Source organism: Larimichthys crocea, chromosome XI (genome assembly GCF_000972845.2).
Source record: "Larimichthys crocea isolate SSNF chromosome XI, L_crocea_2.0, whole genome shotgun sequence".
NCBI classification, from domain to species: Eukaryota; Metazoa; Chordata; class Actinopteri; family Sciaenidae; genus Larimichthys; species Larimichthys crocea.
The window spans coordinates 13,695,147-13,709,060 of record NC_040021.1 but is presented as its reverse complement, the minus strand read 5'-3'; the positions used below and the strand labels follow the sequence as shown (position 1 = coordinate 13,709,060).

The 13,914-nt window shown below is 38.2% G+C and overlaps 2 protein-coding genes across 4 annotated transcripts; both read right to left on the bottom strand.

Moving 5' to 3' along the window:
* Positions 1 to 1,360: 1,360 nt before the first annotated feature.
* Positions 1,361 to 5,120, bottom strand: fkbp6 (FKBP prolyl isomerase 6). The gene is made up of 9 exons (XM_010741459.3): positions 4,870 to 5,120; positions 3,476 to 3,593; positions 3,272 to 3,361; positions 2,985 to 3,187; positions 2,642 to 2,761; positions 2,297 to 2,494; positions 2,026 to 2,135; positions 1,742 to 1,828; positions 1,361 to 1,659 (listed from the first exon to the last, which is right to left on the bottom strand). The coding sequence occupies exons 1-8, from the start codon at positions 4,936 to 4,938 to the stop codon at positions 1,756 to 1,758; spliced, it is 981 nt and encodes a 326-aa protein (XP_010739761.2). The 5' UTR covers positions 4,939 to 5,120; the 3' UTR covers positions 1,361 to 1,659; positions 1,742 to 1,755.
* Positions 5,121 to 5,886: 766 nt separating this feature from the next.
* Positions 5,887 to 11,165, bottom strand: tmem244 (transmembrane protein 244). Of its 3 annotated transcripts, none has more exons than XM_027283919.1 (6): positions 11,069 to 11,165; positions 8,565 to 8,650; positions 8,401 to 8,477; positions 7,084 to 7,209; positions 6,753 to 6,797; positions 5,887 to 6,022 (listed from the first exon to the last, which is right to left on the bottom strand). In XM_027283919.1, exons 1-6 carry the CDS (start codon positions 11,159 to 11,161, stop codon positions 5,970 to 5,972), a joined length of 480 nt encoding a protein of 159 aa, XP_027139720.1. In that variant the 5' UTR covers positions 11,162 to 11,165; the 3' UTR covers positions 5,887 to 5,969. The 3 variants fall into 3 exon arrangements, with proteins under 3 accessions (XP_027139720.1, XP_010739755.1, XP_019134593.1); XM_010741453.3 differs by having other exon boundaries at positions 5,898 to 6,514; XM_019279048.2 differs by lacking the exon at positions 11,069 to 11,165 and adding an exon at positions 9,343 to 9,461 and having other exon boundaries at positions 5,898 to 6,514.
* Positions 11,166 to 13,914: the final 2,749 nt, after the last annotated feature.

The following is a 13,914-nucleotide window of genomic DNA, read 5'->3' as shown; positions in this document are numbered from 1 at the left end:
GTGAAAATATTGCAAAGCAGATGATAACTACAGCTGTAAGGTCAGTGTGGAGTAAAGTACAGCCTTAAACATCAGAGTGTAAATAGACTATTTCACTGTCTACATGCTTGCATATACTTAATTAATTGTAATTACATGCACCTCTTATTTTGAAATCAAAGTTCTGCATAGTGTTTAGCATCAGTCATGACAGCAAAACTGATAGAATAGTGAAGTATTGCCACCTCAGTGTAGAACAGCCAGACACACACTCAATCATACGTGTCAGGAGATTAGTCACACACACACACACACAGGCTTAAACAAATGAGAAGTAGACTGAGTCAGCAAACACACAGATAACTCTCTCGTTCCTCACCTGAGATGAAGGTAGTGGACAAATCTGGAGACCATTGTGTCTGTGTATGCACCCGGCTAAACAGTCTTTACCAGAGCATGACCTGCTGGCCATGTGCTGGGAGAAGAAAAAAAAACACACACACACACACACACACACTCACAGAGGATTAGTCAAAGAAGGTCAATCAGATTTTGCTGCTCCTCCATCTGCCCCTCCCCACTTCGCCCAGTCTACCCACTTTCCATCCGTTCAATCTGTCCAGTTACTACGTGACAGTTATTACCTCCTCACACAGTACGGCAGCATGTGATGGAGGTCAGCAGAGCAATCTGCTAGACTGCAGCAAAGGCAGAAAGGTTGGCTACTGACAGCAGCAAGATTCAAAATGAAATTTCAAGCACTTTATTCATATGAAAACATCTAAATTTCCATATTTTAATAAAACATTTCACATCCTGGGTTGTTTTTGGAGTTGTTCAGCCAAAACTTGATTTTGTTTCAACTTAAAATTCTCTTATATCACATTTTATTTTATTTTCTGGAGGCAGAAATTGTTGAAGTACGCCCCCTGGTGTTTGTTTAGTTGTCCTTGAATCAAAATGCAAATTATCCCCAAGCCCTTAACCCACATATTCTTTGAAACTGCTGAAAGCCAAATCTACACAGGACAATAAGGACTGAAGTGAACTTCAAGCATTTTTTTATTAAACTATTAATGAAAATATAGCACAAAATCTAACTTTTATGTCTCTGTGTTCAGATTTTCTTTCCTTTGTCAGCAGTTGAATTGAACAATTTACACTGACTATCATAGTCCTTACAACTGCAGTCATTTATTTCACAATAAATCAAAACAATCAATATCAAATTTAAGAAAAGAGAGCTCAGCAAATTTGACCATACATTTCCACTTTATCTGCAACAAAGACAAGATATCTTAGAAGTGAATAAGATTTATTTTTATTATTATCACCTAGAGTGATCACACCCCGTGCAAATATTTAACACACCAGCAAACTATTTACAAACAAACAATTTTATAGAAAAATGCAACCGCTTAAGATTCATTGTGACTCCTCGTGCGATTATTCTTCCAGCCTTCATATTTAGTCATTTGAGGTGACAGTAAAGAATATCTTCAAAACAGAAACAACTGCTGGGTTACATTATCAACAAACATTTGAAGGATTTTAAAGAACTTCCTACTTCTTTTTAAAGGACATGAACAAAATGTGTGTACAAGTTTATTTCCTGTCATGACATACAAAAGGTTTGACTTTCTGAATTTGCAGGACTGGAGAGAAAATGCGGTCCTTACTCTGCAAGACACAAACATTGAAATAATTAGACTAGCCTTCCTGAAAAGCTCAAAAATGTAAGATAGTGAACAGGAGTTCTTACCTTTTTACTCATCTTCACTTGCTCCTCAAGTCTCTGAACATCTTGGAGTACATGTCTTTCTGGTTGTCCAAGCTGTCTTTGTAGCATCTGAAACATGAAAACCATTCATACACATGCATATCTTCAGATTCATGTGTGGCCTAGTAGCTCTGCCATTTCAAACTACAACACCATATATAAATTCACAATTTCACAATTCTGTTACCTTGAATCTAAGACAACTGGACCACACTGCCTTGATTCATTCTAAAACATCAACAAGTGTCAACAAAAGTTCATCTTACATTGCCACCTTCCTCAGCAGGTTGTTGATGTCGCTGTCAAAGGGCTTCTTAGCTTGAGCAGTTAAGAGACAACCATGGGCACTCTTGTACTCATGCAGCTCCAGATACGCCTGACAGAGATGACATCAGTCTGAATAACGGACTACAACCGGCAACATACAGTATAGACCCTTGAGGTGAAGGTATAGCTCCCAATGGATCCACAGTGGTATTGTACTAATTCTCTAAGGATTGAAAATTGTGCTGTAAACAAACAAAAGCCCTGTCTGACCTGTCCGCAGCGGAAAAGAGCCTTTGTGTTGGCAGAGTCTATCTCCAGGGCTTTGTTGCCATATTTCAGAGCTTTGTGCGGGCTGTCCAGACGCAGCTCAGTGAGAGAAAGGTTGAGATAAAGAGGAAGCAGCGCTGCTCTGATCCTGTCCTTGTCTGCATCGCTCTGTGTTTCCCTGTTCCCCAGCAGCATCACTGCCTGTTTGCCAAACACAGAATCTATTACAAAATACATTTCATTTTATGATATAATACATTATAACCAGTATATACATATAAACATGGCACGTCATTAGCTGATAAAGTGAAATATAATGAAAATTAATAATCTCTTTAAGAGATTTACCTGTTTATATCGATCTTTGGCTTTTTCATATTGGCTCTGGTTGAAGCAGCGGTTGCCAAAGCTGCGTACTGTGTTGACAACTTCAACAAGTCTCTGCAGAGGAACTGAGTTCTGCTCCTCCTGTGGACAGAGGAGATAAAAAACAAGGCAAAATAGCCGAGAATATAAACAGAAATCCTGCATCTTCAAGGAGCAAAAGGTTTAGCATAAAGTTTCAAAGTGCATAATCACATGTTGGCTTCTGGAAGCAAAAATAGCATAATTACACAAATGCATGCAAAAGTGGGTGGAAATCATCATGGTCAAACATTTGATGTCAAGTCTCCAGCAACAAGACACCTACTGGACTCAGTGCGATAAAGTCGTCCACTTGTCCTGAGTCGAGGTAGTCTATTATCTGAATTTCATACAGAACCACGGCAGCAGCAGGAATGAGTGGAGGACAACCCAGGTCTCCGTAGGCGTACTGGGGTTCCAGGAGGAAGCGGGAGAACTCTCCTTTCTTCATGGTCAACAGACACAGGTCCAGTCCGGCTAGCGTCACCTCTGTTTGAACGACCGTTTCAAAAATCTTTTTAATCAAAGAGAAAAGTTTTCCTGTAGGCCACATTTCCACTGCTGATTACTGACCTCTCCCTAACTTCAGCATCCGGGGGTACCTGAGGTGTGTGGTAGTTTCAAAAGGCCGGTCAGAATACTCCAGGAAACCAGAGTAATGAACTTGGAGGAAAGAGAATGATGAGACATTATGGCTGAACAGACTAATGTGGCAAAAAAACAACAAAAAAAACTCAAGCGTCAGGAGTTTGTAGAATAAAAAAAAAGCACTTATACTCAACACTGAAGCATTCTGGGGGACAGGTGGTCCATCTCCAGGTTGCACCACCTCTTTCATGATCCCTCCATCTGCCAAGACATCATCCATCTTCTGGCGGAGATGTTCAAACGGACCCTACAGCGGCATGAAAACACGTCACAAAACTCAACACTGTTTTCACAATCGATCCAATCTGACACTTGTTATGATCAAAGCATACAGATGCAGCTGCTTCACATTCACAAAGCAGCGTGTTTTCATTTGACTGGAAGGAAACAAAGTTGAAGTACAAAAGTGCGATGATAGAATATATATAAATCTGAGCTTTTTTATTCATTTGTCAGCTCTTATTGATGATTTTGCTTTTGTCTTCGATTCATGCGACTGCACAACATGGATTGAGTTTACATTTATACTTTTTACGATATTCACTTGGTCCACATGTGTATAATTTGTACACTCATACAACCTTTATATAACTATTTCATTTGTTTAACTGCATGTTTTACTATTTCATTTGTTTTACTGCATGTACAACACCTGCATCACCTGATTGTTGTCGTCTCCTGTTCATGTTCATTGCAATTTTTGTTTTCTAGTTTATTCCATTTTATTTCATTTATACCTTGCAGTTCTTATTTATATCGTGGTCACTTATTTTTGTAATGCTATTTATATGATGGTCACTTCTTTACAAGATTACTTACACTATGGTCACTTTATACTACAATACTCTTTATATATCATGCCACACTTATCCTCAGTACTTGTCTGTTTTTGAAGGTTGATTACTTTTTCGTGGTCATTGTGTAGTTTAGATATTTCTGTCCGTTTAATTTCTGTCTGTTTATTGTGTCTCTTTTTTGTTTTGGCCTCCTCTACTTTTGTTTCTATAATCTTACAATCTTGCTGTCACAACTGAATTTCCCCATGGTGGGATGAATAAAGTATATCTAATCTAATGTCAAGAAACAATATGTCAGTGATAATGGATACTGAATTTCAACTGTATTATATCCCTAAACTGTTCAGAGGTATAATCATATTTAAGCCTCACTTGAATAAATAAATACCAATCAGGCAAACCTCTCATAATCAGACAGGACTATTGCAGATTAGAGCTGCAACAATTAGTTGCTAAATGAAAATCCAAATTCTCTGATTTCAGCTCCTCATATATGAATATTTCCTGTTTTCTTGAGTCCTCTGTGACAGTAAACTGAATAAATATCTTTGTGTTGTGGACAGTACACGATATTTGGGCGTTAGGGAAAAGTGATTTTCAACATTTTCTGGACCAAACAACTAATTAATTAATTGAGTAAACTATTGACAGATTAATCGATAATGAAAATAATCATGGTGCGACATTAGCACTTAGCTCATGTTAGCCTCAAACATGAAAACTTACCGCAGTCCTCAGCCGCGCCTCGCTGTTTATCAGCCTCCGGATACTGGACACCAACCCGTTTCCTGGCATGTGTCTGGTGTTTAGGTCACCGTGATTCAGGTTTAATTTAGCCAGGTAAACAAGTTAAGTTAAGTTAGCTTAATTAAGTAAAAGTTTGAGCCTGTCTTTGGCGCTCAGGCCGGAGTCAGAGTCAGGTGACACTGAAAACAAATGAGGCTGAAGTGTGGGCAGGCCACAGGTCACAGGTCAGCTCCTACCACTACTATTATTAATATAATTAACTAAGATTCAGGCTCCCCCTCCTCAATTTATTATGTTTTTTCTAACATAATACACATTTTAAATAAACTATTCTTCAATAAAAACAATACACAATAATACTTCCTTGTAGGCTACACATCAACCACTCAAGTCTAGACAAAAGTGTGATAAAAGACAAGCCATGAAAGAATAAGTCGAGAGAAAATGTTGGAAATTAAAAAAAAACATTGTTGCTAAAGGCATGCTGTGTTAATTATGTTGATATAATATGTATGTGTGATATAGAGGAGGGCAGTGTATGACTGAAAATATGAGAACTGAGCTGTATTACATAATGAATGTAGCAAATGCAGCAACTTTAAAAGACATACATATATATATATATATATATACATATATATAAATAAAATCACTGTCACCAGCATACTAGTATTTTTTATTGTTTTCTCATACTAATGAAAATACTGATAGCAATAGACCTTTTTTTTCACAGCAGCCATTCTGACGTGAAATAGTAAACACAGGTGTTATCGATGATGCTAATTAAGGTCCTGTTGCATTCAGGTCAAACAGAGTCAGGGTGCTGCTGCGCTGCATGTTGGAAACTCTCTGCTGCAATAAATGGAACAAAACCGTAATTACTATAATTGGAAACACCTGTGTTGACCCTACTATTTCACGTCACAATTGCTGCTGTGAAAAAGGTCCAGTGAACAGCCAGTCCTGGCAGGCAAAATAGACAAACACCAAAAAACATTTTGCTGAAAGTATTTAATGCAAATTCAATTTGAACTAATACATACAACCATTAAAGTCATTTTGTATTTGTGGTGTAGATCTCATCTTGTCCAAAGGATGCACATTTTCTGGACATTTGATTTCTTCTTGCTGTCTGAAAGAGTCATCTTTATTAGACTACTACACAGCACACTCAGCTATGTGACACATAAATATAACAAACATTACAACAGAAATGTTTCTGACTTATCTCACCATTATTATATCCATTAGATTTCATATTTAGCAGCTGTGAATCCAGTCTTTTACATAACGCTACCGGTGTCATGTCTTCTATTCCTTTTAGCTTATAGTTTGGAGTTTTCAAACAATACAAAAACATTTAAACTGTACATAATGTTAAAAAATGTTAAATAGGCAAAGTTGGGCACAGTATAAAGAGGGATCTGACTATCTACTATGTTACCTAGCAGTACAAACTTAGAAAAGTGAACTCATTGGATGTATCCGGATCTGAGATTAACCAGTAAGCCAGTTAAAAGCTCTCATTAGAAGTTCTGTAGTTCAGTAGGATAGACAAAGTTACTCCTAAAGAGTTTATAGGCCATAAGCTGTCCTCCAAATATCATCATCACCAGGCCTGAACCTGCAGAGAGAGGAATTAGATAAATAAGAGAAAGAGATTAATCAAAGAAAGGTTCCTGGAGGACAGCAGCTGTCCTTAAAAAGCCTGAGTGTGAGGCGATGTGGGAGTCTGGGAACAGGCAAAAGTAATATATTGGCCAGATAGAGAGAGAGAGAAACAGACTTTTCATGTTCTGCAAATGGGATTGGACACAGATAAGGATAAACATGGAGGGGGTAGAGAGGAATAGAAATCTTACCCAGAGCTATCCACCACTGTTCAGCTGAAGGGAAATCTGACATCACTGCAGAGACATAGAAAATGTGTGTAAAATCTACCTCGACATACAACACACAGCATGTATTCATTTAATTTATTATTTTTTATGTGAAAGTTTTAGAAAAAAGGATGCAAGTTTAGGATGTTTGTACTCAATCTCTAAAATATGGACTGTGTGTGTGTGTGTGTGTGTGTGTGTGTGTGTGTGTGTTTGAACTACAGCCAGTCTTTCTATTTACATAACCAGGCCTCCAATCCTATCTGCTGTTCCGCTCTATTGATCCCATTTATCTGTGTTTGTGTGTGTTTACCTGCTACAGTCATCGCGACATGCAGCAGTGTGACAGTTATGGCGTAATCCCAAACCCACTCCTCTACTATCCAGGCGAACACCAGCCCTCCCAAAACATAGGTCACTTCTGTGGAAATTACACCAACTGGAAGGAGGAAGAAAATGCACTCAGCTTGTACTCGGCCTCATATTGTTCTTTTCTAATATGCTTTACAATCACACATTCAGTTTTCATATCATATCACATCAAATCTCACGGTTAAAAGTCAAAGTCACACTTATTATAGTAACTGTGGCTAAACCCCCTCAAACTACAAGATAACATCTGTGATGATTTCGCTTTTATTGAGATAACAGCAGACATTTTGACACATCATAAGAGGAAAGGCACATTATCATAATGCATTAACGTCGGTCCAGTGAGCAACGAGTGTAACAGTGAATCAACATGTACAATATCAGGATCCTAAAACTGAAGCAGCTGAACTGAAATCAGCCACCATTAAACATTACTGCTGTAACATGTGTCTTCTGTATTAAAAGGCCCATTGAGGACAGAGTCAACAACATGTGAAGACTTAAAGAAGTAGTGTTTAGTGGCATCTAGTGCTGTCTAGTTGCTGACGGCAACTCCCTCGCTTCTATTCTCTCCTTCCTAGTGTGAAGGAGAAACTATGGTGACCACAAAACGTGAGAAACACAAAATCCCATCTGGAGCCAGTGTTCAGTTTGTCCGTTCAGGGTTACTGCAGAAACATTCAACATGGCAGACTCCGTGTAACAAAATCAATGATTATTTTTTTGAGGTGATTATACAAGTAATACTTATGTATATTATACTATATTCCATTTCTACCATATTCTGTAGACAGAGCTGCCTAAATCTGACATACTGGATTAAAAACAGTACTTACTACTATAATGTAGAAAAACTGCATTAAAATCACACTCGAGCAAAAGTACATGCATATAAGAAAATTATACTTTAATAATCAAATGTAAAAGCAGTCATGATGCAGCAGAATGACCCTAATTAGTAATATACTGTATGCTAATCCACATTATTATAATAGGATTACTCTTACTTACTTTCTTACTGACTGTAAGCAGCTTTTTCATGCTTGGTGGAGGCAAAGCTACTATTACTTTTGTTTAATCTACAGTGCATCATTTCATAAACTGATCTTGACTTTAAATATGCAAAGTCAATATGAACTGTCAAATTAATGTAGTAAATAAACACTCATATGTAGAAGTATAAGTCGCATTAACCTTAAATACTCAAGTAAATGACATGTTAAACTGTACTTGGTTATATTCCAACAGTGCTACTCACCCAGGTATTTGGGGTTCTGCCATGACGGTTGTGTTGTGTAATCAAATGGAGTCAACAAGCTGTTGATCTCATGAACCCTGGAGACACACCAGAAGATGATGAAGATGGGCTGATTTGACCTCGCTCTATGTTACTGCAGTACGTCTCAGTATTTGTGTGAATACCTGAGCAGTCCGATGCAGGCGCTGACCACGATGTAGTACAGGGAGTAGAAGCACACCATGCACATTAACAGATTCTGCAGGACAACCTGAGGACGAGACGAAATAGTTACATCATGCACGCTGAGTAATAATACCCTGTGGCACTTGGTGTGTTTGTGAAAGCAGCAGAAAAACATTTTATTCCGGAGAGTGTGTGAGGAACAGACTATATTTTACTGTATATAGTGTGTCTTCCTGTCAGCATGTTTACAGTTTTGTATTTTTTACTCCATCTGGCTGCTGACAAAAGATGAAATTACAATCCTTGGCGAGGTTAAACTCCAAAATCAATTACATATGAGAGCAATTAATCAATGAGTGGATGAAATTCTACACCTTTCAGCCTTTTAAATGTCCTACATCCACCATCTGCAGATGTTTGCTTGGAATAAACAAGAACATAACACAAAAACAAAGAAAACAAAACTATAAAAAAAACAAGAGTAATATAAACCTTGAGGTTAGTGACTGGAAAACTCTACATTTGGAGATATTTACTGGCAAGACATCATTATTATTTCATGCCTTGCGTGTCTCAGAGCTCACAGAAAAGCCCTATTCCTCTCCTTTGTTTTCTCCTCTCCTAAATGACCCAGAAAACTGCCACTCATGACAGCAGATAGCAGCAGACGGCCGTTGCTTCCTTGCTAAAGTCTCTTTCATAGATGATTAACCGCAGCCCTTACAGGGAATGGGTTACACGATACCCTCGGAGGAGAGATATAAGACCTTGACTTACCGCTGACATTTGGGCTTGTCAAACACAAGTGTAACTAATTATGTTAATAATGGGCTGCATTCCAGGCAGGTGGGCCGGTGCCAGGGCCTTGCATGTTAGTTCACACCTTAATGGAATGGACCCATCGTTAATCTTATGAGTTATACCTGTGCTTCTCCTGCTGTCACAAGTCAAACGTTTACTGTGATACACACCATGGATAAGATAGATAACTTTCACTCCACTCTTTGAAAGGAGTGTGAATTTGTTGCACCGAAGTAATAAAGTTACTGACCGTAAAGGCTGAAACTAATTACTTTCTTTAACAATGAATCTGTCCATTTTTATTTAGTAACTGATTAATCCTGCAGTCAAAATTGTAAAATATGCCAATTTTTCAGAGTCCAAGGTAACGTCTTCAGTTGGCTAAAGCTCAAAGATATTCAATATATAGCACCATGGAACAATGAAAAGCAATATATCAAATTTAAGATGTTGGAAGCATTTTAGCCATAGTGGCAGTGTGGCTCCATGATGGTGTTTGGCTTTTTGGGCAGTCCTCCACATTGTACTGAAATAGTCTATTAAATATACTGACATAACTTTTTGTACAGACATTCTGAAAAAAATCTCAAAATACCTGCTAAACTACAGACATCTATATGAATATGATTTCAGCTTCTTACAAGTGAACCTGCTTTCTTTAGTCCTAAATAAGTGTAAACTTAATATCTTTGAGTCGTTGACAACTTTTGAGGGCATCACCTTGGTCTTTGGAAAACAGTGATCAGCTTTTTCACCATTTCATGGACTGAACAACCAGTGAAATGAAAAAAAGATCAACAGATTAATAAATATGCTAAATATCAGCATGTTAACTGTGAGAATGTTAGCATGCTGACATTAGTATTTGGCTCAAACCTCTGCCTCACTGAGATGATAGCATGGTGTTGTTGCTCGATAAATCATTTAAACAAGTAAACATAACTAATCATTCCAGCACTAATGGCTAAAACATTTCATTTGGGGGATGTCTGTTGGCATGACATCATCATTAGTGGATGTGATTAACTGCCTTCATTTCATCCTCCTGTTCCTCTTCATTGCTTTTACCTCATTTTCTCAAAATGAACAGCAGTGAGACGTGGAAGAAAAACATTTAAAAGCACTAAGGCTGTAAATATGATTAAAACATTTTTTTAAGATGACTTTAGGCACACATTTCATTTTATTATGGCCTACCTAAAACATGTGTAATCTTGCCCTGGGTAGGTGTGTCTGAAAGCAGGAGAGTGGCTAAGCTTATCCTAATACCTCAGAGACAGCTAAACACATAGGCCAGCTCCGGGTTTGTTTGGCACCTCCAGACCAGACTGTACTAAACTGCTCCGGAAACCGGCTTTGAGACTTTAAATCCAACCGAGTCTTGGGTGATTTACTCAAAAGCATGCCTTATGACATTGGAACATTAAAGTTTATAAACTGCTAATTTAAATGTTAATTATGTAGGGGTGGTATAATTAAAATGAGAGTCAATTCTCTGGAAAAAACTAAAACCGCATGTAGCATTTAAAAATAATCAGTTAATATTGCATTTTACCAACAACAAAATTGAAATAAAAATCAAATTTATGAATACCAATATCAGTTATCAGACATATTGATAAACAACAGAGGTTCTGCTACGTTACAGACATTCCTTAATCTCTATTCTAGCACGCTCTCCCACGTTATACAGTTTCCTTACCCAGGTGTCACTGGGTGTAGTCTTGAGGGAAAAGGCTCCATGGCGTTTTATGAGTGTGAATCCAAAACAACGACAGCAGTAGTCCAACAACATGAATGGTTGCTGGTCTAAATGAGAAAAATCTAGGCTACGTGTGTATTTGTGTGTGAGAGAGCATGTGCGGGGGGTGTGGAGGAGGAGGAGGAGGGTTGGATTAGAAGTAATGGGATTACTATTAAGAAGTCTGAGTAAATCCCAAAAGGGATAAAGGTGAACATACTCTAGTGTATACATACACATAACCCAAGAGGGGGAAGTGGGTATTAAGACTTAATATGACAGGAAGTGCTAAGACACAGATTTATATTTGTAGTATTATTTATTTTGAGATACATTGAAACAGTTGCTAGTTTTCTTATTTGATTGTAAAGTATATATTTTTGTGCTTTAGGCAAAAATAAACTATTTTAATAAGCCACTTTGTGCTCTGGGAAATTGTAAGTTTTCACTCATGTTAACCGATGACCAGTGAAATGAATCCAAACACTGACAACATACAACCAAACATGACCTTAACATGTATTTTCTTTAACCCCATTATGATTCACCTTGGAAATCTTTCGAGAAAATCTTGTCTGACAGTTGTTAAAATGAACAGTAGGTGGTAGCAAAGCCACACACCCACAGAGAGAACTTTATCCACCAACCAAAGAAAAACCAAAACAACAACAAGAGATGATAAGAGCACCGAGATCAAGACTGGCAGCGGCAGATAAGATACTTCCTGGTGTGCCAATCATGGGTATAGTTTTTGATAGTGGTGTCCTAAATTATTCAGCTCTGTGTTGTATTTTATTTTAAGATATTGAATGAAAACAAATCAGAGTGGGCGCATCTGTTCATCCATCATCTGCTCACAAAGAGACAGATAAGAAAGAAAAGCAGAGGCAGAGGTGAATGCAGAAATGACGACAGTCCAACATCCCCGTCTCCCTCTACAAATAGCAAAAAGAAACTCTATATTCAACTCCTGAGCGTCACAGCCTGCGTATGTCTGTGTGTACATGCACGTGAGCCTTAATGTGAGTGTGGGATTGACTTGGCTGCCACGGTAACCTGCATCATTGTAACCATAGTGATAGAGAGCAGGGAAGTAGGGGGGCGCACGTAGAGCAAGGTAGATGTCATAACTATTCATTCCCCATTGTGTGTGTGTGTAGTGGTACATTATATTACTGTAGCTCACTAATGATACAGATCTCTCTTTTTATACCTGTAGTATTTAGTATGTAGTATTTTTTATTTATTCAATCTCCATTTAATCAGGCAGTCTCGGTGAGATTAAGGTCTCTTTTCCAAGAAAGACCTGAAAATAAAAGACAATCACAAGAGCAGTCTTGTAAATGTCTTCCCATTGGACTCTTAAAAACAAAGCAAATACGTGTATTTTCCCAAATTTGGAACTATTTCTTTCACAGTAGATGTTTGCTTGAATGTGTGAAATTTGCTTTTGGTGACGTTAAAGCTTCGACATCAGGTCAGTAAAAGCTCAGCAGTGAAGCTTAAAAGCATTTAGATGGATTTCAGGGCACTTGTGAATTATTAAGCCCATACTAAACCTCAAACAACAGATATTTCTTTTCAAAGAGTGCAGTGAAGATACAACGTATCAGGTTATAACAGTTGCATATAATATAAGCATGAAAAATGGGACTGCTCAGGGAGTGCTCCTGTATCTAGAGGGTACACCACATGAGTGAGTGTAAACAATCTTTGTTGTATCCACAGAGGCAAAGAAATGAACACTGCTGTTTCTCCTGATCAGTTTTTTAATTCTTTGAAAATCAATTCAACAGAAAGAGAGAGAGAGAGAGAGAGAGGTGGGGGATACACCCAGGAGAACAGAGGCTAACTGACCTACATGTCAACATGGTGTGTTAAAGGAGCAGAGAGGCTGTAATTATTATTCAGTACACTTGTGTGTGTGGGACAGATTTCGACGTCACACAAACACAGTGTCATAATTCATTCAAGACGCATAAAAATAGCCAATGACAGCAGTAACCGGGGAGAAAGAGAGGTAGGGTTTTGCCTGACAAGTGAAAGAAGGAAAAATAAGTATTTTAATCATTGGCAAAGATCTGGTTCCATCTCCCAAGATCCCAAGACATCACCTTGAGTTTCTTGGCTACAGTGATGGACATTTTATACAACAAATGATTCACTCAATCACTTGATGCCACCTTAAACCATTTGTCTACATGTCCCGTCCATTCAATGAACTTGAAATAATCTTGTGTGTCTCCCGTCGGTTTTCACCAGTCCCCCAACCTGTCATTCACACCCTAATCCACTGAGACTTTCTCATTTCTAATGATAAAAAAGCTCAATTCTCTATTTCACCTCATAGACAGTATAAAGAACAGACAGAGCCTGAGTGACGTCAACCGCAGGTTTTCAAAGTGCTATTTTGAAGCTGAAAATATGCCTTTTGGCCAAATGACGCCTGTGTACTCGAATAAACCATCTGTAGCTGCACTTACCTGTCAATCAAGCATTCATGCTGTTAATTATGTGCAACTTTGAGCTTTAATATCATCTGGGGAAATTAGCTATAGAAATCAAAACCATTGTCTGTACCAGGCTGTAAACATGTTTTGTTCTGCTGTTGGACATTTTAATTCGGGCTCTTATGGAGAGTGACTCACTTTTGCAGCCCATCTCAAGTGGCCCCTCGATGAATTACAGTTTTTAGCACTTCCGCATTGGCTTCATTTCCTAGCACTGGAGGTTGCCGCTTGCCTCCTCCCCTTGTCTCCTCCTGTCCTCCATCTCTAACATTTCCTGACATACTTTCTTTCCAAAAC

Bases quoted from the DNA above. Each gene is read 5' to 3' on its own strand.
- tmem244 (XM_010741453.3), bottom strand. From the start codon at position 11,161: ATGTTGTTGGACTACTGCTGTCGTTGTTTTGGATTCACACTCATAAAA. The intron at 8,478-8,564 runs GTATTCACACAA...GTGTGTCTCCAG, and splicing joins GCCTGCATCGGACTGCTCAG to GGTTCATGAGATCAACAGCT. The intron at 7,210-8,400 runs GTGAGTAGCACT...TCCTCCTTCCAG, and splicing joins GCAGAACCCCAAATACCTGG to TTGGTGTAATTTCCACAGAA.
- fkbp6 (XM_010741459.3), bottom strand. From the start codon at position 4,938: ATGCCAGGAAACGGGTTGGTGTCCAGTATCCGGAGGCTGATAAACAGC. The intron at 2,495-2,641 runs GTAAATCTCTTA...TTTGGCAAACAG, and splicing joins CCAAAGATCGATATAAACAG to GCAGTGATGCTGCTGGGGAA. The intron at 1,829-2,025 runs GTAAGATGAACT...TTCATGTTTCAG, and splicing joins CTGCTGAGGAAGGTGGCAAT to ATGCTACAAAGACAGCTTGG.